Source organism: Photinus pyralis, unplaced genomic scaffold (assembly GCF_008802855.1).
Source record: "Photinus pyralis isolate 1611_PpyrPB1 unplaced genomic scaffold, Ppyr1.3 Ppyr1.4_LG5, whole genome shotgun sequence".
Lineage (NCBI taxonomy): Eukaryota > Metazoa > Arthropoda > Insecta > Coleoptera > Lampyridae > Photinus > Photinus pyralis.
In genome coordinates, this window is record NW_022170596.1 from 29,255,588 (window position 1) to 29,280,628 (window position 25,041).

General features: G+C 35.3%; 2 protein-coding genes across 3 annotated transcripts; one reads left to right on the forward strand and one right to left on the reverse strand.

Annotated features, from left to right (window-relative positions):
- The first annotated feature begins 1,105 nt into the window (after positions 1 to 1,105).
- On the forward strand, positions 1,106 to 25,040 carry LOC116171336 (synaptotagmin-5). Of its 2 annotated transcripts, none has more exons than XM_031488112.1 (8): positions 1,106 to 1,157; positions 10,626 to 10,821; positions 11,036 to 11,184; positions 12,859 to 13,040; positions 13,695 to 13,790; positions 14,650 to 14,770; positions 17,018 to 17,335; positions 24,548 to 25,040. In XM_031488112.1, the coding sequence occupies exons 2-8, from the start codon at positions 10,634 to 10,636 to the stop codon at positions 24,880 to 24,882; spliced, it is 1,389 nt and encodes a 462-aa protein (XP_031343972.1). In that variant the 5' UTR covers positions 1,106 to 1,157; positions 10,626 to 10,633; the 3' UTR covers positions 24,883 to 25,040. The 2 variants fall into 2 exon arrangements, with proteins under 2 accessions (XP_031343972.1, XP_031343973.1); XM_031488113.1 differs by lacking the exon at positions 1,106 to 1,157 and adding an exon at positions 9,861 to 9,921.
- LOC116171337 lies at positions 16,880 to 19,062 on the reverse strand. The gene is made up of 5 exons (XM_031488114.1): positions 18,794 to 19,062; positions 18,495 to 18,741; positions 18,015 to 18,148; positions 17,593 to 17,742; positions 16,880 to 17,536 (listed from the first exon to the last, which is right to left on the reverse strand). Exons 1-5 carry the CDS (start codon positions 18,858 to 18,860, stop codon positions 17,385 to 17,387), a joined length of 750 nt encoding a protein of 249 aa, XP_031343974.1. The 5' UTR covers positions 18,861 to 19,062; the 3' UTR covers positions 16,880 to 17,384.
- Position 25,041: the final 1 nt, after the last annotated feature.

The following is a 25,041-nucleotide window of genomic DNA, read 5'->3' on the forward strand; positions in this document are numbered from 1 at the left end:
CATTTCATTATAATAAAACACAAAATTGATGACTTGGAAAGCTCAAACCTGGTATTTAACCTTTCTTAATTTTTTGTTTGAAAATTTTGGATTCTGAAATAGGAGGTCTATAGAAGAGTCTTTAAGTGCACACTCCAACAATTTTGACCCAACTGTGCCTATATAGAATAGCATGAACGACAATAGACGAACGATTAAAGTTTCTACTGAAACACTGTGTGCGGGTATCGAATCGAAACTTCAGCTGAAGGAATATTTTGCTTCATTCAGTAAATTTGCTACTTGAATAATTGACACAAGTAGTTAATCACTAATTGTAATCAACTGAACAAGCTTTATTTATAGTCCTAAACATACATTTACATTTAACGGTAAAATGTAAAATTCTATTTAATTACCTATAATTTGTACTAGTTTTCATTTCAATGGAGTCTGTACACTAACTATGTTCCCTTTTATTCGGTTTGCAGATACGTAATTGCTTCATTCGGTTTGCGTACTGGCGTTCGGAAGGCCCACCTTTTTATTTGTAGAGCGGATTTCCCGAAATGGTGGCAGAATTAGGCTCTTCTGATGAAAGCAAAATATGCCCTCAGGGCAAAAGTTGAAGTGATACAACCCGGAAACCCAATACCTCTTTTTTACTTCTTTACTCTGTAAGTTATAATAAGGGGGTTCTTTTATATTAATAAATGGTGCGGTTTCATTAAAAATAGTAAGCTTATTTGTATCTTAAACGAAAATTAAAATTGTGTTTGAGAAACCACTATGCAAGGGCGAATTTCATTTAAGGTTATAAGCTTCCTTTTTGATGTTCTTTTAATATTAGTTTTTGCGGATGTTATGTACCTACTATCATTTAAATTTTAAAAACATCCTAAAAAGAGAAAGATTCACCTTTAACTTTAAACTTATCCTCGCTCCTTGATGCAATAGTGTATTCCAACTAAATCAACAATTGTCATTTTTAATGAGAATAAATAAATAACTAATTCTTCATTAGGGGATTAATCCTTAATCCCGCAGGTTCTGCGTATAAGCGTGGGTGTATTCGGTCGATGGTGGTTTGGTCTCAAAAGTTTGATATGCAGTCTTTGCGCGACACTCTGGCGTTGTGCCAGTGCAGCGAGCAACAGTTTGTTTTCGACTTATTTCAGGTAACGTTCTTTGAGCATGTTTGCATATAATTAATAAGGCTTGAAACTTCGATTTTCTGTCTCATTAAATGTAATTTGTGCTCGAAAAAAAATTACGTACCACGTATATAATATGGGATTGCGCGCGTGTTAGCTATCTATATTTCCGAAATAATTATCGCAAATTCTATAGGTAGGTATTGATTAGTGCGATAATGAATTTTACGCACATAAAACTAAAAATTAACTTTGTCGAATTATATGAATTTGAGACTAGGAACACTTCATCATCCGAGGCGTTTCCAAACAAGCCCACTCTTAATTTAGTTAGGTACCGACTTAATTAAATAATATAAAAGGCAAATTTGTTACATTTACATTCACAATATTGTAAAATGTAAACTGAAAGAAGTTTCAGAAAAGGCTCTCATTTGCATATTTACTTCATTAATTTTCGTATTCTAAAGACGCGCTAATCCTTTTTTGTACGTACATCATTTATACAGAGGATTACGAATGTTGTAACGTCGGTCCATTTCGCTGTATAAATCATTCATTTTATAACAAAAACAAACCCTTGATGATTAACTATAAAATTCATTACTTGTGCATGCAACAATGCATTGCTTTACGCCCTAAATATACCTAATCTTAATTGTTTCATAAAGTCACATTTCTAGTAGCATATGGTTACTAGTAATTTGCGCTTAAAAGTATATTTCTAAAGATAACAAGCAATATTTTCATTACAGTGGTATAGACAGTATTTTAATTCTATATCATCATTTCTAAGTAGGTACTTTGTCAAAGTGTAATAGTGACAAACGTCGAGACATGGAAACTACTAACTTACGATGAAATATCACGCGCCAAGTAAATTAAGCTTTCAATCTGAAACCAATCCTTATGAAAGGATGCTCGACGGTTTTGGATTCATTTGGCTCCTGATAAGTACATTATAATAGATACCTCTGCTACCTTTATGAAACAATGTGAGATATGCGATAGGCGTCGTATTGCTTCCGATTGTTCTCGCCACTGATGCTTCATCTTCTCCGAAGCTTAATTTCTCTCTGAATTGCTTGATTAAATTTCTATGATTAGAATACGTATTGGTGCAATTTTCGTACAAGAAACTTATGGTTGGCAAAAACGGAGGACTGGCTCTTTCGGGACTCCTGTGATCAACATTTTAAAATTGGTTGACTTTTACAACTAGAATTGTATGCGAAACACACAAAATGACTTGAAGAGTTCTTAAGTTAAATAGTTAAAGGATTAAAATTACAAAAAAACAATTATCTTAATTACACGGTCCTAGCCACAACAAGTTGGTGACGAAGATATATAAAAATCGATGTGGATCGATTCAGTGAAAATAGGTGTCACATGGATTCAGTTTATACTTTTTTATTTACGTTGTGCTATTTAGTGACTGACTAACTATAAGTGATAAAAGAAATAAACGTACAACCATTGCTACAACGTTATCCAGTCACACTTCAGTAGTGAAAAGTTCTAATCCAGTTGTCCTAATACAAATTAATTGTTCTCTCTGATGTTTTGGCAGAATGCAAGTAACTATAAGAATTTTTGATCGTATCTCAAACGTCTCAAAATGGATGATAAGCAGCTTGAAAAGTTCTTATTAGTTTTGTCTAATGCACTTCAAAGCCAAGCAGTACCAGCACCCCAGATTATACCGTTTGAAAGCTATGATCCCAATAAGTTCTCTTCTTATTTGGAGCGTTTTGTTTTAGAAACTTTAGCGATGATAAAAAGAAGGCTTAGTTATTATGTTCATCGATAGGAAGAATATGCTCTCACCATGACATCGTTCGGATCGAAAATGTGTACGAAGTTGAACCAGTTGTGGAAGTCACTCTTCTTCACAGTTTCAGGGGATCTAAATTCTTCTGTAAATTGGACTTACATAAAGCTTATTTACATTTAAAGGTGGATAAGGAAGGAAGCAAGATAGAGACGATGAGACGACATCGACTCATAATAAAGAATCGTCTTAGTTTCGGAACTCGCATCTTGTCTCAATTGTTGAGTCGCCTAGCAAAAGTTGAAGCATACTTTGATAACATCATTATTGTCATGGTGAGCTGATATCGGAGACTGTTCCAGAAATCTCTTTGCTTGTCTGGAACACCTCATGACCTCACACAGAACGATCTTCATCTGATGAATCGTGTCAAATGCTCCTTTTTTAACGAAAGCATATATTATCTCGGACCGGTGGAGTTGTTTAATCGAATTAAGAACTAGTAAGATATATTTAGGTACTAGTGGAGCTTCAGTTCAATTCATACAAGGTCTTATAAGAGATTTGGATTTAGTAACCTCTAAAGGCGGATTATAAAAGGTAAAACATTAAGTACAATTTCAGGTCAAACTAATCAGAGTAATTCTAATCACTTTAAGAAAAACAACTCGATTTGATATTACGTTTCCAATTTTCTGAAAAGGTTTCGAATAGCGAACTCGCCTGCGCTATAATTATTCATTTGGGTCGCTTAATGAATCGCTTCGAATTAATCAAGAAACTCGAAGATTAACGATCCTGCTCCTTTTATTATTATTGCCAAATTTATTACGTACATAAGCATGTAACCACAAACCAGAAAGAATTGCGTGTTGAACAGGTGTAAGCGAATCGATAAAATATGAATGATTTACCTAACGGAATATTTTCATGTAGGTACACCAGCTAAATGAAAGGCGCAAAATTGAAAGGAACACGATGCGTTTCCCAAAGGAAAAATGGTTTTTGAAAATGCTTATTTGTCAACTTTCAGCATTTATCTACCCACATTCATCTATTATAAAGGACGATTTTTTAAAGGGACTCGTTCGTTAATCATAAATGTAATATGTACTCTCCTAATTTTCCTAGAATTTTGCAAATTAGAAAAGTTTGTTAATTTGACTCTTTATTTGTACCTAAATAGTATTTCCACATTTAAATGTCGGTATACAGTTTTACTTCAATATTCACAGGACCAAATTCCTTGGACACCGTCGGAAACGAGCAAATTTACCTCATTTAGTTAAATGTGATTCTAATAGAAATTATAGTTATACCAAAGAATACTTAATAATACCCTTTGGTTATACCTAGCAAATTTATTGTATTTCCAGACAAAATTCAACACTTTCAACGTATAGATTCCTAGATGCGGCCTTGTTAATTTTCAATTGATACTCCTCAACAAACTCGTAAACTGAGATAAAGAAAAAAACTTAGACACCTTCTTGCTAGGGTGGAATATCTTTTACAGCTTTGTAGGACATCACATACAGACTTTAAGCATTGAATATTCAGATTTATTATTCAATGCTTTAAGTAACCGTTAACGTAAGTAAACTACAAGCATTTACAATTTCGAAGTTCCACCTTAAAATGACAAATAAATATTTGTAAGCAGTTGCAGATATGCAATGCTAAGAATATTAAATTTAGGAATGCGCCATGATTTTCTCCAATAAACCTCCAATTCCAAAATAACTAGTGTCTAATTCATAGTCTAATGATTCTATATGATTTCTTAAACAGTGTATCTGTAAGGTAATAATTATGCAGGCGACATAACATAAGCCGTGGTGGAAAATTAAAATGAAATCACTTACAAGTCAAATCTCCTAAAAGCTCGTAATTTATTTGAAAGATATAAACAACCACTTAACCTTTCCTTTTACTTAACAGTGCCACTCAAAAATCGGTATTGCTTGCAAGTATAAAAGTCCTTAAGTATTTCGTAAATTCCTACCCTAACATTTTACGATTGCGATATCAAAAGCTCATATATGAATCTTAAGTTTGATTATTGGAGTTGCCGATCACCTTGCTTCACTGGAGGCCGTGACATTCTGATAAAGTGACAGTATGGTCCGCAATCGCCCGTTTTGGTGTAATTGGCTCATTTTTTTTACGAACCCCCCCAATCCACAAAATCCACCACATTGTTTGGCATATGTCGCGGCCCAGCGCGATGGCAACAAAAGTAGTGGTGAAACGCCCCTGATAGTGCCTACCAGGGAGGCATCTCCACGACAGTTGACTAAATCCTGGGAGAGGCGACGACGCCAGGCATATGTCAAAGTATCAAGTATCACAGTTACTGTCAACTCAAAGCGTGACCTAATAATGCTGCAAGAGTTTTTGATTCCTGAGTTAAGAAGACGGACAATTAATCTCGCTACGTTATATGGTTTCAGCAGGATGGCGCTACTTGCCACCCTCCCGAATAACGACTCACGAGAGAAATTCGTGCCATTCCTGCAGAAATGATTTAGAGGTGCAAGGACAATTTTTCAACTCGTCTTCGCGAGTGCCTAGAGAACAACGGAAGCCATCGTCACGACATTATTTTACATTCATGATTTAGATTTAAGCTTTTCTTTTTGGATAAATCTAAATGGCATTATATTCTGAGTTAGTTAAAGAAATACAAATTCTTTCTGAAAAACGCCACTCCTCCTTGGCTCATCTTGTACAAAAAATATTCTAGACCCTAATCTAATGCTCATAGCAAAAAAGATTGAAATTTAAACACTTAATTTACAAAGGTACAGATTTGCTGTAACTATAGCGCCACTTGTTATCACTAAAAAAACAGTTTCGAATAAATTCTTCTTTTGAGTAGAATCCAGATATGCAATAAAAATGTGGGTTCTCATTTGAAATTACAAAGTTGCCCCCCGTGATTAGAGAGTGGATTGTAGACCCCTTAAATATTATCGGTTAAAGAATCAAAATGATCGATTCCATTACAACACACCCTCCACTTCGACGGAAAATGCGCTAAAAATATTCCATGTACTAAAAGGCGACACCCTCTCCAAATGGATATGAAGATTATAAAGTTTCTTAAACATTTTGTGATTTCAAAATGCGAAGGTGACACTTTTGTGGGTTGCCAGAGATTTTCTTGTAGATCTTTAAACATAATCGATTAAATAAAATTATTTCATATACTCCAAATGGATATTTAGATTATAACATTTCGAAATGCAAAGAAATGACACTTTTGTGCGAGATAAGAGGGTTTCTTAAAGACTCATCTTCAATCTTAAGAGCCTCTCAAAAGATTAATTATAGATTAATTTAATTAAAGGTTTACAAATAAGCTCGTAAATAAGGTAATATTGGGCATCTTATTAATTTCTAAGGCTTATGCCATACTTGTTGAGATTTGGATGAAGTTTAACGAAGTGTACCTCCTTTTGAATTCAAAATCCTTTCGCTCTTATAAGTTTTCATTATTTAATCCTATCTTAATAACTAAACTACAACTACAAAGCATCGGTTTACGTATTTTAAATCTGATAAAATCTCCTTTACGTGATTGAATAATTTAAATATTACCGCAACATTTCTTTACCCAATACGGCCTAGAAATAGAATTTTCCTCAAGTACAAGTAAATTGATTACATACTCGAGATTTTCTTTACAATCTCGCATGTTTTGGATTCCGTATTGTACCACGAAAGCTTTTTCAGAATACACAACAAAGCAAAATTGGGAAAAAATGTATGATGCTATCTTCTGTAAGTTTGAAAGAAAAAGTGGCTAACATTCTTTACCATGTTGTTTCTGAATTACTAACAATTTTCTTACAATACAATCTTTAAAATAATGATACTAAATCGGTATTTGCATATAAAGGATCTCATTGAAAGACGCACTTTAAACGCCACAATTCAAATTTGATTTATTCGTACATGAAAGCCTTTTAATCTATCCACGGCTTCACTCAATATTGTTGAGCCCCTCTCACTTCTCCAGAAAAACAATTTTGCTTAGACGTGCACTTTCTCTATACCAACTTATACGTGCTTTTCGGAAACGTTGCTTATCAAGGCGTTGTTCGCGCAAAGCAAAAGACCTCGTGGATTTCATTTAGGCATGTCGATTAATTTTGCAACGCAATAGCAATTGATACGACAAAATCAAAGGTTTGTGTGTAGGTACTTTAATCGATTAAAGCGTATTCCCTAGATAGACGACCACAATCCGCTTAAACGTCTCCTTGGCTTCTAATCGAAATATAAACCTTACTTTTTGGGACGTTTATCTGATTAGAACTCGTGCAAAAACACACATTTGTAACAAGATAAAAACGGAATGTGAGCAAAAGTAATGTAATTTGCCGGAATTTAAATTCATATTGCCTTAGGTTTTTTTATCCCGTAGGTATATTAGCACATGTTTCTAAACGTCTCATTTTAGTAGTAAAGCAATTTGTATGGACACCAAAGATAACTTTTCAACTATTCCATGTTCACCCCACCATTTTCACAGTAAAAAGTTTTTGAATATGTGTAAGAAAAGCATTTTTGATTTCGAGATACTTCATTGTACAGCACTGGTTTTCCAACACCATAATTCCATCTCTAACAATATACACTGATGTTCATCATCATTTTTATTGACAAGGTATTCGTAACTGCTTCCGTGAGGCTCGCAGAAATAGCTGGTCAGAAATCTTTCTTTTTAAATTTCATTTCAGCGTGACATAATCTTATTAAAATTCCTGGAGTATCGGTATGAAAATAAAACCTCTAATCAAAAATGAATATTTCATGATCACATCGTGAAACTTATTTTATCCGAGTTGATGGAACTTGTAGAAAACTGTGTGAGCTGTACTTAGCTGTAGGTACCTATTAAAGTATTTCAACAATGCTATAAGACAAAATGCAAAGACGGCGAGAGGGGAGGTGGGGTAATAAATGGAGCAGAACATCAATAACTTTAATAACCACAACCACAAGAAAGTTTTAATAATTGAAAATCTTGCGAACGTCTATCTATAACTCTCATAATGCAACTAGATCATTTTCTGGTACGAAAAGGATATAATGTATAATCAAAAAGTGCTAAGTAGAAACGAAATTCATTTAGATGGTATGTAAAGCCTATAGTAGAAAATAGGTAGTGGAAGAGAAAAGCGTCATCTAAATTCAGAATGGATAAAAATGTATCGGCATGACGGCGGCGCCTAGATTGTACGTCAAGGCGCCGATAGGCCGAGAAGCAAAGTAACGCAATACTGCCTATACTAAATCAGAAACACGGATTCTAAAATAAAAGCTATGGCTTCGTGTCGCATATCGATTTCTTGTTGACTACTGCTTCGTATAATTTAATAGAGTAGTCCATGATCTGGTTTCCGCGAGACCATGCAAACTAAAGCAATAATTAATATAGGTCTACCTGCTACCTACACACAGGAAGGATGTATAAAACTAGATAAAACTGTAATATTTTTTAGCCTTTTACAATTCAATATGCATTAGGTATGTATTATGAAAGCACAAAACACCTACTCCTAACTGTAGGTACAAAGCAGATTTGAACTTTCAGGTAATTAACCTTCGCAATTAGGTGCCGATGGAATGCCTTAAGCCGGCAGGATCTCAGGTTCCAGAAAGAAGTGGGAACAAATCGAGTTTATCTTTGGACTTAGCAAGCCAACTTAACGAAGTTAAAGTAATCTTACATTTAACTTTCAAAAAAGGGAAACGTAAATGGGAAAGAAAAATATGGCTTCTATAATTCGATAGAAACATATAGTGTGTGGAAATAAATCTGTGTCCCTTTGAATTGCAATGTTGATCCCTAAAAAAACATCGCTAAATTATGGAAAATCCATGATCAATCTTGTGAAGAATAAAATTTCTACTAAGCGTGTCCATCAATATTTTTAACATCAGAAATGGCCTTCATTAGACACAACATGTCTGATACTTTTTATGACACTTCAAGGTTCAAGAAGGCGGTTTGATCCACTCTTTTTTTTTGTTGTTGCTATATATTTGTGTGGACTGTATTTTGTAACATTTAGTGGATGTGACTCATTCTTTCCTTGAAATATGATACGCCTTCTAGACTCTTCGAGAACATCCTTGATTTTTTCTAGAAACTTTGCTTTGCTATACAAGAAAGTTAAAGAGTGTGTGACAAATTTACGTGTTATAAATTACGTACAAGTAACTGATAAATAATACAGATCTGTTATAAATCTATCTATCATAAATTCATTAATAATTAATTACAAACAAATAAATGATGTAATTACATTTACCTACTTAACAATTCTCAAAGAACATTTCTCCTCAGTTGAAACATTTTGCTAGGTAGATTCCAAGGAAAACTCTTATAAGATTCTTATAATAAGGTCGTCAGAGAAATACGCAAACGCCTCAATTCGATTACACAATAGCTAGCTCTCTATGTACCCAGTTATAACTCACGTTAATCTAAACTAGGTACGGCTTTATAACATAATAAAATGTACCCACTGGCCACTGTTGTCCTTCTATAATCTCGACGGTAATAAACGTTATGGCTAAATTTCCCTAGAGATCGGAAAAAGAGTAAATATAAAGTTTTAGAAATTCACATTCTCTGAAATGTCCTCTCTTACATGCCTGAACTTAACTAAAAGAAGCCTTCTATCTCGGTTTGGAAAAAATTATAATTTTCATTATGATAATTCGTGAAAGCATTCGGATCGTTATTCAGATTAAGATATTTCGAGGACTAAATAGCCTTTGCGTGTTCGAAAGTACGTATATAGGTAAAGTAGCTATTTGACGCCCAACTGATCCAGTTTTACAGTTCGTGAGAAGCTTGTAGCTAATTTTGTCAGCTGTTCAATCGTCTGTATATATATGATATTTATCTAATAAATTAATTAATAGTTAATAGAGATGCCCGGATTAGATTACAATGTTGTATACAAACAAATAAGTGTCGTTTTAAATCGTTTGGTAAGTTTTTTTTTAGTTTGAGCTTCCTACGTGTTCAAAAGGCAAAAAGCTTGCATTAATTCATTAAGTTAATATCCTCCAGCACCCATGACGTACCTATGCAAGGATCCGCTTTTTCTCCATGGAATGAATGAAGCCTCTTGTAGTAGCTTCAATCCATTCAGTCTGCATTTTTAATACAAATTACAAATGTATGAAAACTATGAAAATTCAGGGTACAAATTCAAACTAATTGCTTTGACAACCAGAATATGTTTTTTACAGCTTCCCTGTTGAAGATGCTACAACAAAAAATAAGTTTGACAAATAAAATAAATCATAGTTGTCTTACCTTAACTTATAGCGACCTATATTAATCATATTCATCAAGTTTCTATTCAGTGAAGTTACGTTTATTACGGTTACAGCATCCAGCGCCCAGCGGTGCTATTATTACAATCACAGCAACCCATACAGACCATAACGCGTAATATGATAGTTCCATACGTATACGTACAGTTTAAGGAACAATTTCCACAACACTACTCAAGCAATTCCTATGCTAACTACGCGGCCACAAGAACACAAGCTTTGCGCTCTATTTAATGAAAGATAAACAGTACTCATGAAATGGCAGTCAGTGGCCGTAATTAGGAGTGTTACGATTGTACTCAGTACAAACGCCCTTAGTTCATTTGAATTTTTAACGTACCTAATTGTTGCAGTTGGTGTAATGGAAATGTCAGAGGATGAAGAAAAAGAGCCGTCAGCTTACGTCGTCGCTTTTCTCTACGGCATTTTATCCTTCGTATGCGTCATACTACTTGTCCTTCTCATTTTTGTAGCGTGTTCAAGAAAGTACAGGCTTAATTGGTTTGAGAAAAACCTTTTAGAATCCGCCGACAACAAAGACTCTCACAGGCAAGTACTTTTCCAATTCGGTCCCATGAAAAACTCTTTATGTCAACACCAATTTACTTGCAAACTTTATCGACAGGCCGAGAAAACTGAAACCTATAGACTTGGAAGAGTTTCGAAATTGAATTTGTTGTTTTCAGCGTGACCTTAAATCGCTTGAGAGTGCCGTAGCAATTAATCTTATTACGAATTGATCTCGTTTTTTGTACATTTTCAGCCAAGAACCACTAGTGCAGGAGTTGATACAGGGTAGTAGTAAAAGTTTATGCACTAATTATGGTGAGGAAGCGTATTGGATGCCCACTTCATCTCAGAAACACAGCTCGCTTTGCCAAAGTGATAACGAAAGGGACGAAACGAGTCCGGGTAAGTTGTATTTTTACATTGTTGCGGGGGTGGTCGTGGTTGTGTATCGTTCCTATTTCAGCGAAAACCTCTTTGGTTACTGTTATTAGGTAGGTTTTCTTTTATAACCAAGATGCTTCAGTGTACATTTTCCAAGTTTATGAACAATAATAGTACTACTTGCTTTTATATTTACCTTCTTGTACATTGTTATACTGACATTTATTTCGATAAAAATGTTCATTACCTGCCGCTTGTCCTTTGCTGTTTTTAATCATTATATGTGTGCCGAAGTGCCGAAACACTTGGAATCGTGGAAGTAAAATATCTGAAATACTTAAGCATTAAAAGCAGTCGCATTATTCAATAGAAAGCATGTGTTTTTGCCAATAATTAAGCATTTATAATAATCCTAATTATTATATAAAGAAGTATTGTGTGCATATGAGGGCACTCAAGAACCCGTGCAAAACGATTCTACTTAAGATGAATCTTTGCACTCTAAACTAAATTGTGCGATTAATCTTCTTGATTAGGTACAGTTTTTACGTTTTATTTTGTACTTTCCGATTTTATCATTCATATTCATCAGTCGATCTGAGAAGTACCAAAACTCTGTCAGTGGTACTGTGTGGTACGTTACAGTTATTTTAAAGTTAATTATAATAGATATAATAGATAGGATTAGAATTAATGAGTAGAAACGACAAAATTTCGGACTCGTATTCAGATGCCTACCATTAGAATTTCTCTTTTGATAGTAGTAGGAAAAATGATTGAATAAGCCTCAGAGATGCAGCATGTGTATATGGACGGCACCTTCTTAATCATGCCTCATTTGTTCACCCAAGTGTTCGTCATCCTCTCTCGAAGAGGAGCAGGCTTTGTCTTGCCGGTGGATTTCGGGCTGCTGCCTAACAAAAAAGCAAGGAAATTATACGGACACCGAATACGAAGCTTTCGTCTTCTGCTTTCAGGCTCCGAGGAAATGCAGAAAGTTCCGGGAAGCCGACGATAGGATTCCGAGGAAAGTTCAGGATTGCTATGGTAACAATACGATCTAATATTTGAGAGACGTTTCTCATAATTAGTACTCATTTACTCAAGCCTCTATTTACTCAATCTTAATACGATTGATTAAATTCGCATGTTCCATTGCTCTAAATCAGCATGTATATACAAACCGCCGAATCGCGCTCCGCCGAAACATCCCCCAGTCGAAACGTCCCTCCGTTTATAACTCTCCATCCTGGCGAAATATTTGCACTAGATTGGCATCAGGATTGTTAATCTTCTCCGAGAACTTAATTAGCGCAAGGTAGGTATTAGAAAATGCGGAGTATTCCGAAATAGCATTTGCAGAATTTCATCAGTGCCGGAAGTAAATGAGAAATTAATGCAAAAATAAATACTCCACCGATTTTCTCCTCAAATGAAACTTCGACGGTTCACTAAATGTCATTCTTATAGCACACTTAAGCGATATTTACTGTTTCTTTTGTAAGTTTATTGGCGTATAACAGTTTTTTCTAAGAGCCCTTCGGTTTAAATACTCCGCAAAGCGTCATAAACGTATAGGAACGAGATGGTGATTACTTACTGTTACACGATCCTTTGGGTACATAGCTTTGCTTTTTATTTGTCTCATAATGGTATAAGTGTAACAAATAAATCTCCTTCCTGCTCTTGTTCCAGAATGTTCGATACCAGAGAGCCCAATATCATCGAGTAGTTATCAGCCTTTCTCTGCACCTATTCCACTCGCTAGAAACGGCAATCAAATTATATTGACTAACACGAGCCCGGTGCGGCCAAAATTGGCGTCAATGCAGTCTAAATTGGACCACACAAAAATTGATTATTCCTTATATCAAACGGTAAGTTTAGGGAAGCTATAGTACTTTTTATTGGCTTGTCAGAGATTCATTGTCGTACAAAACCGAAGTAAACTGTCGGTTTATCTGATGATTCCAAATTTATTTTAGTACATTTTCAAACTGAAAATCGCCAAGAAACAAAAATAAGTTTTCCATTAACTTAATAATTAAAGTCATCTATTTATTTTCAAAGGTGTACATCGTGCAACGGCATCCAGTTCCCTTTAAACTAAGACCTTTTGGGTATATACAGTAGATATAAATACAATCAATGCTACCGTCTTGGTTTTTCCAACGAGTACGTTGTTGAATTTATCTCGTTGTACTGATACTCGGATCTCCTTTGTTCGATACATTGCACGTGCCAATGCTGGCACATACATATTGTATTGCCAATACCGATTCCTATTATAAAGTTAGTACGACAAAGTACGAATTACTTTGTTTGTTCGCAGCAATTCATTCATGAAGTTAGCGATTAGTTCTGAACTTAAGCTCGGCATAGCGTTCCTGAATTATATTTATACGTGCAGAACTACAGGAATGCATTGTTTTTGTTTACTTCACAGTTCACACTCATATTTCGGGTTATAAGTTGAGAAAAACTATTGATACATGCGGAAGGGACTAAACATTTTTAACTTGTTGTTTCAGGAGTCCCCATCTGAACCAACTAATATGAGGGGTTCCCTGCACGTCACTCTGTTTTATGAACCTATAGCAGAAATATTAACCGTTCGACTTATTGAAGTAAGTAGTATTCAAATAATACTATATTACAGCTTGTTTGAACAAAGATGGGCAGTTTCAGTATACAACTGATACTACTTTTTATAATATGATGCCGGGACTATCTCATTTAGCAATACTGTTTACGTAATGATTTCAAAGCAATTTTCGAGATGATAGCAGACCTATTTACGAAGAAAGATGTTGTGAGTTGGACATGGTCAAGTTAATTCTTTCTAGTTCAGCCATCACATCTCCATTTGGATGTGGGGATTTTCTGTAGCTCTTGACCAATAAATTAAACAAGCTCGAATATACCAAATTTGAGATCACATGCAAAGAAATGACAGACAAATTATCGAAGAAAAAGAATAATTTCCTCAATCCAAGCATAGAGTAACTCTATGATCCAAGTCAGTAAATATATTTATTAGCTGAAAACCTAGACGATCAACTGATGGATGTCGAGGAGATCCATTATCCTTCAAAATCTGATAGCAACATAAAAAAAGTCTCAGCTATTTGAAGAAAATGTATTATGCAAATTGATTTTTTGTATCTCCCCTAAACGCCTGCCATTAATTATCGGACGAACGAAAGGCCCTATTTACGACGTCTTTATGACTTAAAAATCGGGTCACGTTCAACCCTATTCTACGGCGGTAGCTTTATTACGTAATTTTGTATTGTGTCGATAGACATTTTGAATTGAATTTGAAAGTCATCCTTACACGAGATAATTCTCCATTAGACTTTAAATCCGTGTATAACGATGAAAAAACGCTTTACTACAGAATCGGAATTAGGTATGTCGTAACGGCAATTTAAAAGATAAGTGTGACATTGTGGCATCGTTTAAATGAAGACGAAATGGTTTCAGGCTCAAGACTTGGAAGCCAGAGACTTTAGTGGAACCGCCGATCCTTACGCTAAAATACGTTTGTTACCCGATCGAACGAATGTGTGGCAGACGAGGATACACAAGAAAACCTTAAATCCAGGTAAGATTGCTTTAAACGCCCTTGTAAAATGGTATTTTGTTTATTGATTTTACACGTACGTTCCCTTTCTTTGGCACCTTGAACCAATTTATTTGAAATACTATCATTCATGAGGTAGTTTAATAAGTCTAATAAAGTTTGCTATTTACAACCCTATAAACTCTTTTTATAAATGGAACGCACATTCGCGAACACTTTACTTTAATGAATTGCTTCTTTCATCTATCTGTATTCTAGTTCGTTGCAAACTTCAGAGAAAAGTTCTCGGGGAGTAAAAATGAAATGAATCCTTAGAAGAGGGAGGGACATTATCAACAGTAATATCCCAAGTGCATAAAAATAGCCCATTAAATTTTGACGTTTTTGTCAAATGATAGAATGCTTAGAAATCCGACGAGCCAATTTGCTACGTAACAAAATCCCAAGTGCGTAACACGAGGGATTTTGGGTGGAGAAGTATTTCTTCTTAGTAAAACAAGAAAAACGACAAAATTTAAGCACACGGGATATTCGGCATTATTATCTCCTGAATAAATATTAAATTACGCAACAAATTTTGACACATTTTTTACGCCGGTAAAATTTTAGCGTTTGCTTGATTTTCCTTGTGTGCGATATATGCCTAACTTTTTCCACTTATGCAAGTTTAATTTTCTATCCCTTCACTTTTTTGTTAAAATATTCCTCTATGCGTACTTAAACGTACTTTTATTTTCTTCTAGTCGCAACTTTTTAACATCTATTTTCTCAAGTTTTCTTAAAGTTTCCTCAAGTTCTCAAATTCAACTTCAGTTGAAGTTACTCTTTGGTTCCCGTAATCTTTACCGTAAGTTTCACGTTGAACACAAGTTCTCTTCAAATTCAAGTTCAAAAAATTTAATTCAGGTTGTAATCAATTTTTTAATTTTTTGTTCATCAGTCATCTCTCTTAAAACGTTTGCATTCATTACTTCTTAAATTCAAAAGGAGAATACATCATCCAAGATGGTCCAGCACTAAAAGAAAACGAATATCTACTGGAAATATCTAAAAATTTGCTATTTTGTATATTTTCCTTGTTGGGGATAAGTAAGATTGCTTTGTCTTTATATAAATGTGTTCCATTTTGTGTTGCGTCAACGGTTACAAGAGGTTGCAGTTCCGTAATCAAGAAAATTTGAAGTACACCGCAATTTAACTCAAAATTGAATGAGGCGCTCCATTATTTTCCGTCGTGGTTTCAAGCTTAGCAAGCTCAAGGGAATCGTAAAATGGTAATTTACTACCCAAAGCGCTTAAAATTATGATATTTTACACAGTAGGTAAATCTGTTGAAACATCCTGCCGAGCATATGCATTTGTATGGTGGTGATTCTAGTTTTTAAATGAGATTATAGGTACCGCAAAATTAATTTCTTTAAGTTCTATACTATCATTCGCCCCGATTACGACTTCTACATCTAAACGTGCCAAAGCAAAACTGGGTTAATACGAAACATTTTATGGAGACGGTAATTCGATCCTGCACTCGCGGCTTTCGTCGTTAAAGTTACTTTTTATGATTTTCAGACAAAATTAAATGAACATTTATGAATTAAATATGAGAAGTAAATACCTTAGATAACAAGAACTATTTAACAAACGCAGTAATGCAGAAACATCTCTGATTTTGCTCCTAGCAGTAAACGGAAGTTATCGATTAGCATAAACAGAAATGAAAAATCTTTATCCGTTCTCGAGTTTAAACTGAAACGGACAGACGAGTCTTAGGACCACTAAAGCCATTCACTTTTTATTAAAGTAAAACTGCAATAGTTAATCTGGGGCATGGAAATGAATTTCAGAAAATTATCGGGAGGTTTGAAAAACAAAACTACTTCTGAATAATATAAAATAAGTTGTGAAGGTTATCATCAGTCATCACCTTTACATTGGCCAAACGAAAAGGCCATTCAACATTTGTTTTCAGTTTGCCAGATTGACAAAAACGGTAAATTTTGAAAAACGTTCATTGGGATTGCTTTGAACTTCTCAGATTCTAATAGTTGAGTAAGCTAATGATTTCTCCACTTCTAACAAAACATGTTCGTTTTTTAATGGAGTTCACAGGTGACAACCAAATGAGTACACTTCTACTTTCATTTTCTTGTTTTTTTTTTGTACAATGACTGTGAACAAAAGAAACATTTAAAAAACTACTGGATATTACACTGGTACAGATTATATAAAGAAAAAAACTAACACCGGTGTACCATTTTCTTGTTTCAGTGTTTGACGAAGATTTCGTGTTCGAAGTTAAAGCTGCCACTTTGGGTCGCCACACTTTGGAAGTAGTACTATACAATTTCGACGCGTATTCGCGCCACTATAGTATCGGAGGTGTGCAGCTGCCCTTAGCCAATATTGATTTGAGTGAAAAGGTCGATTTATGGAAAGGCCTGAGTCCGTCGTTCGAGCATGATGCTCGATTAGATCTGGGAGAGCTTATGGTTTCCTTGGCCTACCTTCCGTCCGCCGAGCGCCTTACTGTCGTAGTGATTAAAGCGAGAAATTTGAGGATGGTCGATGATACAAGAAATAGTTCAGGTAACCGCTAATATTGTTTTTACTATGTCTACGTTCTTCGTTCATTTAGTTACTCGGGTAAGATTTCTTGGGCGGGAATTGTACTGAGCACCTGTTCACCTAATAATCCAAAGAAATAGGTGACCATTTCTTCATAAACCGGGTGAAACGCGTCGAGTAGTCTCCTAGGATTTTCGTTAAAGATGTCAGCGATTAGGTCGACTGTAAAATAAACACAACAATTTATTGTTATAATAAAGCGCGTACCCAAAACCTACGTGCATACTGAAATGCTGGATCTTTTGACTTTAGTTTCGCATATCCATTCTCAATTGTACTCTTTCCGACGAACTTTTCAAATGTAAAATAATTAATTCCCAATTTTTCCACTGTCTTCAATTTGAATTGGAAAAGAAACTCGACATCGCCTGAAAATATAACGTTAGGAGTAATTCAACTAATGCTTCAATAGGAACGTTAGATCAAATGGTATCAACACCGCATGTAACTATTTAGTGTATAACGTGACTATTTAGTTTGCACTAACTGCGTAGAGTTAGGAGTTCTAAAAGGTGTGTAAAAATGTTTAAAAATTGCGTCATATCCACCACACTTACACCAATATATATGCTAGCAACACCAAAGAAATTCGGTACCTAATATAACTTCTTTGGATACAAAGGGACAATGCATTACTTACTTGTTACTCCTTTGCAATACCCAGAACCCTTAAGGTCAAGGGTATAGGCGCGGCCAGCTAGTTCATATTCCATGGTTGCCCATAATAGAGGAACGTTAAAACTTAATTCGCCAGTTTTAGTTTGAGGGTCAAATCTGTAAAGAATGTTCGTTAATAAGTTGCTACGGTCCATAAAGCACCATAGTGGAAGACCCTGATTTAAAGTTTTAAGATCCGCTAATTACAATAATCACAAATTCAAATACTGAAGGTTCTCGTTTATGACACCCATTCAAAAGTCATTAAACAAGGAAGAACTTTCAAGAATCATCTCGTGCGAAAAATGTCTGTATTTAATCATGTTCTTTACCAAAATAAATACGACTTTTTTGTATCTAAATATTAGGTATTTGGTATATACATAACACTTTCAAGGTGTTACACAAATGAAAGAGAAAACGTGTTTGACCTTACTGGGAATAATATGGATATCAAACTTACTTGAAATATTTAAATTGTGTTCCATTGAATCCATAGAACAATGCATCCCTTAAGACAGCATCCATGGCCAGATCTGCGCTCAGCGTGCGATTCACCGCGACTAATGGTACGTGCAGAGGGTGCATTTTTGGAAAATTGATCTCCTTAATTCCATTTAGAAGATAGGGACCCCAATCCTTAAGCGTATTAGTGGCGCACTCGTCATAGTTGTTCGTTGATATCGAGCATAATTTTGGCAAATAGTCAGCTGAGAAAGAAGAAAGAAAGCGTGATACATTGCGAAGCGGACGTTTACTTACGTATTATTTTGGACTCCAAATTAGAAATTTGGAAAACAAAAGAAATGATACACAAATATAACTTCATAGTGAATGGATCACTGTTACTGGAATACACGTTATTAAAAAATTATTGTGCTGTAGTACTATAAAGGTCCCCACCACAAACTGTGTTAATTACCCAGTTTTCAAAATACTTATGTAGAAGGTTACCGCATCTTACTTAATAATTAATTAAAGGTACAACGACCAGTGATGTTAACACATTATATCTGAATTCACATGTATGTTATGGAAACGGCCTCATCACAAAGATCTTGCTCCACAATCACATCAGATCTTAAAAACCTAAAACTGTTTTCGCGATTTTGCAATCCCTGAACGTAATAAATGTTGCTCCTAGATCACCTATGGACTCCAAGTTTTTTATCATTATGCAAAGTGCAACAATTTTTTTAATTATAATCATTAAGTGGAGCGTTTGGCTTGCCTTCTTTGCAAGCTTCGAGGTCATATTGAGTAAATAGAGATTAAACAAGGTCGATACTTTTCAAGGTCTAATTGGCCCCACTAACACTCGATTTTTTCCACACACCCATAGGTATGTTAATTTTTCTATGTTTATGAAATTTATTTTTGTTTTTTCCTTCGTTTCTTTTAAGGGTATTTCACTTGCTTCTTTGCATGATGTCCTTTTCTTCTTTTTAACTGCCTCCTTTTAATAATTGTTGTATAACTTATCCTACTCCTAATTTTACCCTATTGTTTTATCACGTATCGTTCTCATTATTTCCACTACTTCTTTTATTTTTATATTTTCTCCTCTTATCATCTTCTTGTACTGAAATGTGTTCTACTTTTTTATCGGTTTATATAAGCTCCTCGAAATATTGTTAGCACCTTGCCACGGTTCTTCTGTAATTAGTTATTTGTGCTGTTCTTTACGTTTGTTTACGTTGTTTCAGGGTCCGTTAACTTAGCACCACCATTTCAAATTTCTGACTAAAGATAGATTGCGCTAGAATCTCTATGGCTAGCGCCAGCTAGCGCCACTTTGAGTTCAGCTAGCGCCATTATAGATTTTGCAGAAAAGCCCTTGACTTTCGGAGGGTGCTATGTTAACGCTAGCACCACCATTGCGTCCGATCACTTCCAAAAGCAAGCGCTGTGTTCGTCCGACCTAGCGCCAGCTAGCGCCACAAATGTTAGAGCTAGCGCCACCCCCCAATAGTGAGGGGAGCAATTTTTCCTAGCACCACCATTTTGTCTTTTCATGTAAAATTTTGACGTTTTGTGTTCTGCTGACCTACAGCTAGCGCCACTTTGAGTTCAGCTAGCGCCATTATAGATTTTGCAAAAAAGCCCTTGACTTTCGGGGGGTGCTATGTTAACGCTAGCACCACCATTGCGTCCGATCATTTCCAAAAGCAAGCGCTGTGTTCATCGAACCTAGCGCCAGCTAGCGCCACAAATTTTATAGCTAGCGCCACCCCCCAATAGTGCGGGGGGCAATTTTTCCTAGCACCACCATTTTGTTTTTTCATGTAAAATTTTGACGTTCTGTTCTCTGCTGACCTAGCGCTAGCTAGCGCCTCAAATTTTAAGGCTGCCATCACCCTCCAATAGTGTGGGGGGGGGCACCACCATTTTGTCTTTTCGGATAAAAATTTGATGTTTTCTGTTCTGTAGACCTAGCGCTCAAGTTAACCTAGCGCAATTATAGATTTTACAAAAAGCCTTTAACTTTTGGGGGTGGTATATTAACGCTAACACCACCATTGTGTTCAATGAATACCAAAAGCAAGCGCTGCGCTGTGTTCTTTAAACGTAGCGCCACAAATTGCAGAGCAGGCGCCCAATCCCTGTTTACTTTGAAATGAAGGGATGTTCATATTTGCAATCTTGCTACTTTACATACAAATTTTAGTATTTTTATTGGAACTTTTTTACTTTAAACAGAACGATCAATCCAAAAAGTAAAGGATTTCAAATTAAAATAATTTGTTTATTATTTCCGACCCTAAGAGGGACAGATTTGCACATTTTAAAAATGGTAAAGAGTTTGACCATCCCAGATGCGGTGCCTGTCCGTCTGTCCGTTGCCACAATATCTCGATAACGAATGGACCGATTACGATGAAATGTTGTAGTTGGATTCTTTATCAAATTTGTAGATCGAAGTTCGTGAATTGGCAATATAGCGCAAAAAATAAGGAAGGCCCTTTTGACATTTACGTGAGTTTTGAACCGAATTGCATGAAACTCAATATTCGTATAGCTTTAGCTATATAACACGCAATTCCAAAAGTTGAGCCTAATCTATCAACAGTGACAGTGCCCTTTTCGCATCGATGTGTAAATAAATATAGAAAACGAGCTCCTGGATATGGCTACAGCATGTGCAAAACCAAATTTTGAACTTGGTGTTAGTTTTACTTTTATTTAAAGTGTATATGTATGAAATTTCATTTAATTGCTTCCATAAATAAGAAAATTGGCACCGCACATCATGCACAAAACCAAATTTTGAAACTGGCGTTAAATTTGCTTTTATTCCAAGTTGCTATGTATCAAATTTCTTTTAAATGCTTCCATAAATAAGAAAGTTTTCAATCCGGTTTGTAAATGGTCGAGATGCGAAAAGGGCACTGTGAATGTTGATCGATTAGGCTCAACTTTTGGAATTGCGTTTTATATGGCTAAAGCTATACGCATATTGAATTTCATACAATTCGGTTCATAACTCACAGAGACGTCAAAAGGACCTTCCTTATTTTTTGGGCTATATTGCCAATTCACCAACTCCGATCTACAAATTTGATAAAGAATCCATCCATTTCATCGTAATCGGTGAATTCGTTATCGAGATATCGTGCTAACGGACAGACACCGCAAAATTATAAAACTAGCTCTAAAATTAGTGGCGCTAGCCGGCGCTAGGTCAGCAGAGCACCAAACGTAAAATTTTACCCGAAAAGACAAAATGGTGGTGCTAGGAAAAATTGCCCCCCACCCTATTGGGGGGTGGCGCTAGCTCTAAAATTTGTGGCGCTAGCTGGCGCTAGGTCTGACGAACACAGCGCTTGCTTTTGGAAATGATCGGACTCAATGGTGGTGCTAGCGTTAACATAGCACCCCCCGAAAGTCAAGGGCTTTTCTGCAAAATCTATAATGGCGCTAGCTGAACTCAAAGTGGCGCTAGCTAGCGCTAGCTATAGAGATTCTTGCGCAATCTATCTTTTGAAATGGTGGTGCTAAGTTAACGGAGCCGTTGTTTCATTGCGTGGTTTACTAATTTCTTTTACAGTTTATATCTATGTACCTGGTTTGTATGGATTATTATACCATTGGCGATTAGTTAAATACACTTCTCATTTTTCTTTTTTCATTTTCAAGTGTAGGTATAAGATTTCCTTATTCCTCTATACGCCTAACTTATCTTTTATTGTTGTTTTTTTAGAATAATGGGAAGATGTACTTAGAAGTTTATAATTCTGTTGTTCAATTTCAGTTAGTTGGTTTTAGTTGGTCGTGGAAATTTCTCGGAGATTTCGGGAAAAATCAAACAAAAATCCACGTAGAAAGATTTAATGGTTGCTTTTCTCACTATAAGTAAATGATTACAGGCCACATGTCACCGACAAATCGCTTACAATAATTGAAGTTACAAAATTAGAATATAAAATCATTATCCTTCCTATAAATAATTATAGTAAATTAAATATTACTTTACATGGCCCAAATTTAGTGAAGAAAGACTGAATATCGGCCCAGAATAGCCAAACCCAGCGCTTATCAAATAACGCAACGTTTTTTCCAAATTGGACTTACCTTAATTTTTTATTCAATGACTTACAGCAAAGAATAGTTACTCTTTGCTTACAGATAAATTTTAAAAGAACTTTATTAGATAAATTCAAACTAGAGGCGCCATCTAATAAACCAAAAAGCGAACTGACTAATCCTTATAGCAAAGATCATACTACACTAGATAGCCAGCGTATATGCAAGAGTTGTTTCGCGTTTAAGTAGTTCCATAAAAATATTTATAGGGGGCTTTCAAAGTTAAGAACGTAACTGATTCATCCGAAGCCGTCTTCGTTCAAGTTCGAATCATATCATAAATACAAAGAGTGATTATTGTCTAAACACGAGACACACAAACATGACCTACTGAACATTCCTCACTATCATTGGGATAAAATTACATTTGTAAGTGGGCGTCATTCAAGACGAGGTAGATTCTATTACAGTCAGGACTTTACAATGAAAGAAATAATTTGAAAGTTGTACACAATATTCCCTCTGCTTTTTTTTAACCAGCGCTAACCAATACATTTTCCAGATTTTCGGATTAAATTAATAATTGCAAAAGCGTCTTTTTTCTTAGCATAATTTCTGAAAACTTTTAGTTTCACGTATCTACGATACTTTAGCAAATCTTCAAATATAATATCACAGATTTAAATATATTATAAATCTGTGATAATATGCACCTACTTATCCAGGCATATTTACATTGTAACCACACATTTATCTAATTTAGATTTGTTGTAATTAAGCATTTTATGATTGGGATAAACGAGATATCCCGCTTAGCCTCCTACATAATAAAATTGTGTCCAGCTAAAGTGAGTCGGAACTAGAAGCGTCTGTGGTTAAAATTTCAAAGAAATATCTCCATAAATATGAAAGTTGGCATTGCGCAGTCTGCGCAAAATATGGAAAATACGAAACTGATCGAAATGGGCAAATATAGACCATAACGGCTATCAATTAGCGAAAACCCGAAGTCTCTAGGTGGCCCAGGGGCCGAGATCTCGATGGAACGGATGGACAGACGGACGGACAGATGGAAACACGAGCACATAAGCTTTACCACAACTTCGTTGTGTTACGATAAAAAATTTAATTTAAATCAAGATGTGAATATTCGGTATTTTAATTTACAGTAAGGTAACCAGATAAAAACATCTATAACACCCACACAAGGTTGCGCTTAGGAATGACACCGATATCCCATACAATAGCCCTTTATTCTAAAAATAACTGTGCTTTGCCATTTCGCGCGTCTTCTTACCCCGCCAGGTAGTTTGTACTATTCTCATAAAAACATAGCCGCTGGAGGACGCAGTCGACTTATTTGGCGGGACGAATGAGAGTCTAAAATTTATACAGCGCTGTCTATCTAGTGTAGTATGATCTTTGCTTATAGGTACAAAATACCTTAATTTTTAAATAACAAAATTCAAATGTGATGACGTAAGGAACTGTTTTGTTACATGCCTTCTTCTTAATTTAGTGATCTTGATGGTCTCTTTTAATATTATCATAGTATAGATAAATTCAATGGTGTAGGTAATATCTTTCTTTTTAGGTGTATGCCTTAATCTTCAACCCTTTCTTACAATCACTTTTTAGAATTCATATGTTTATTCATGTGTTGAAACTTGAAGTTTTATTGTGCCATGCGATGAAGATCGAAACCAGTAAAAAAAATGTATACCTACATTATTTAATCGGAAGCTGTAAATCTTCATCATAGTGTATCGTATAAGTACCTATGCTGAGATCAACGATCAACCTAAACTCGATAATTATTAACTATATTTAACAGAAAGTCCAAAATCATGAACTCTTATTATTACTTATTAATCATTGTGGGTAGACGGTATATAGTTGTGGTGGTTCAAGTTTATGTATTAGATATTCAGTTATAGTTTTGAAGAACCTCTCACAATATAAATAATTAACCGATAGGTACATGTGTTTCAGATCCGTATGTAAAAGTCAGCATAATGCAAGGAGATAAGAAGATAAAGAAACGAAAAACAGGAGTCCATCGCAATACCGTTTGTCCCATATTTAACGAAGCCCTCACGTTTAATATTAGCAAATCGCAACTTAAAAGATGCTACATAGAATTTTCCGTCTTGCACGACAGCCTTTTAGGCGCGAGTGAACTTTTAGGCAAAGCGCGTGTCGGACAAACAGCGGAATGCAAACGGCGTGAAAAGGAATACTTCGCGGAGATATTTCAGAGCACCACAGCAACTGCCCAGTGGCTACCTTTATCCGATCCTCGAATTGTACCTCAGAAGAAGAATTAAAACGCTTAATGTAGTCAATTATTTACGCTTTACATGGTATTTGGGACCTCAAGCTGATGAACAGTTTCTAAATAAATTTGGTACAACCTACTATGCATGTATAACCAAATACTTTATTGTTATTAATGTGTAGGTAATAAACTTTGTAAGTAAATAGAA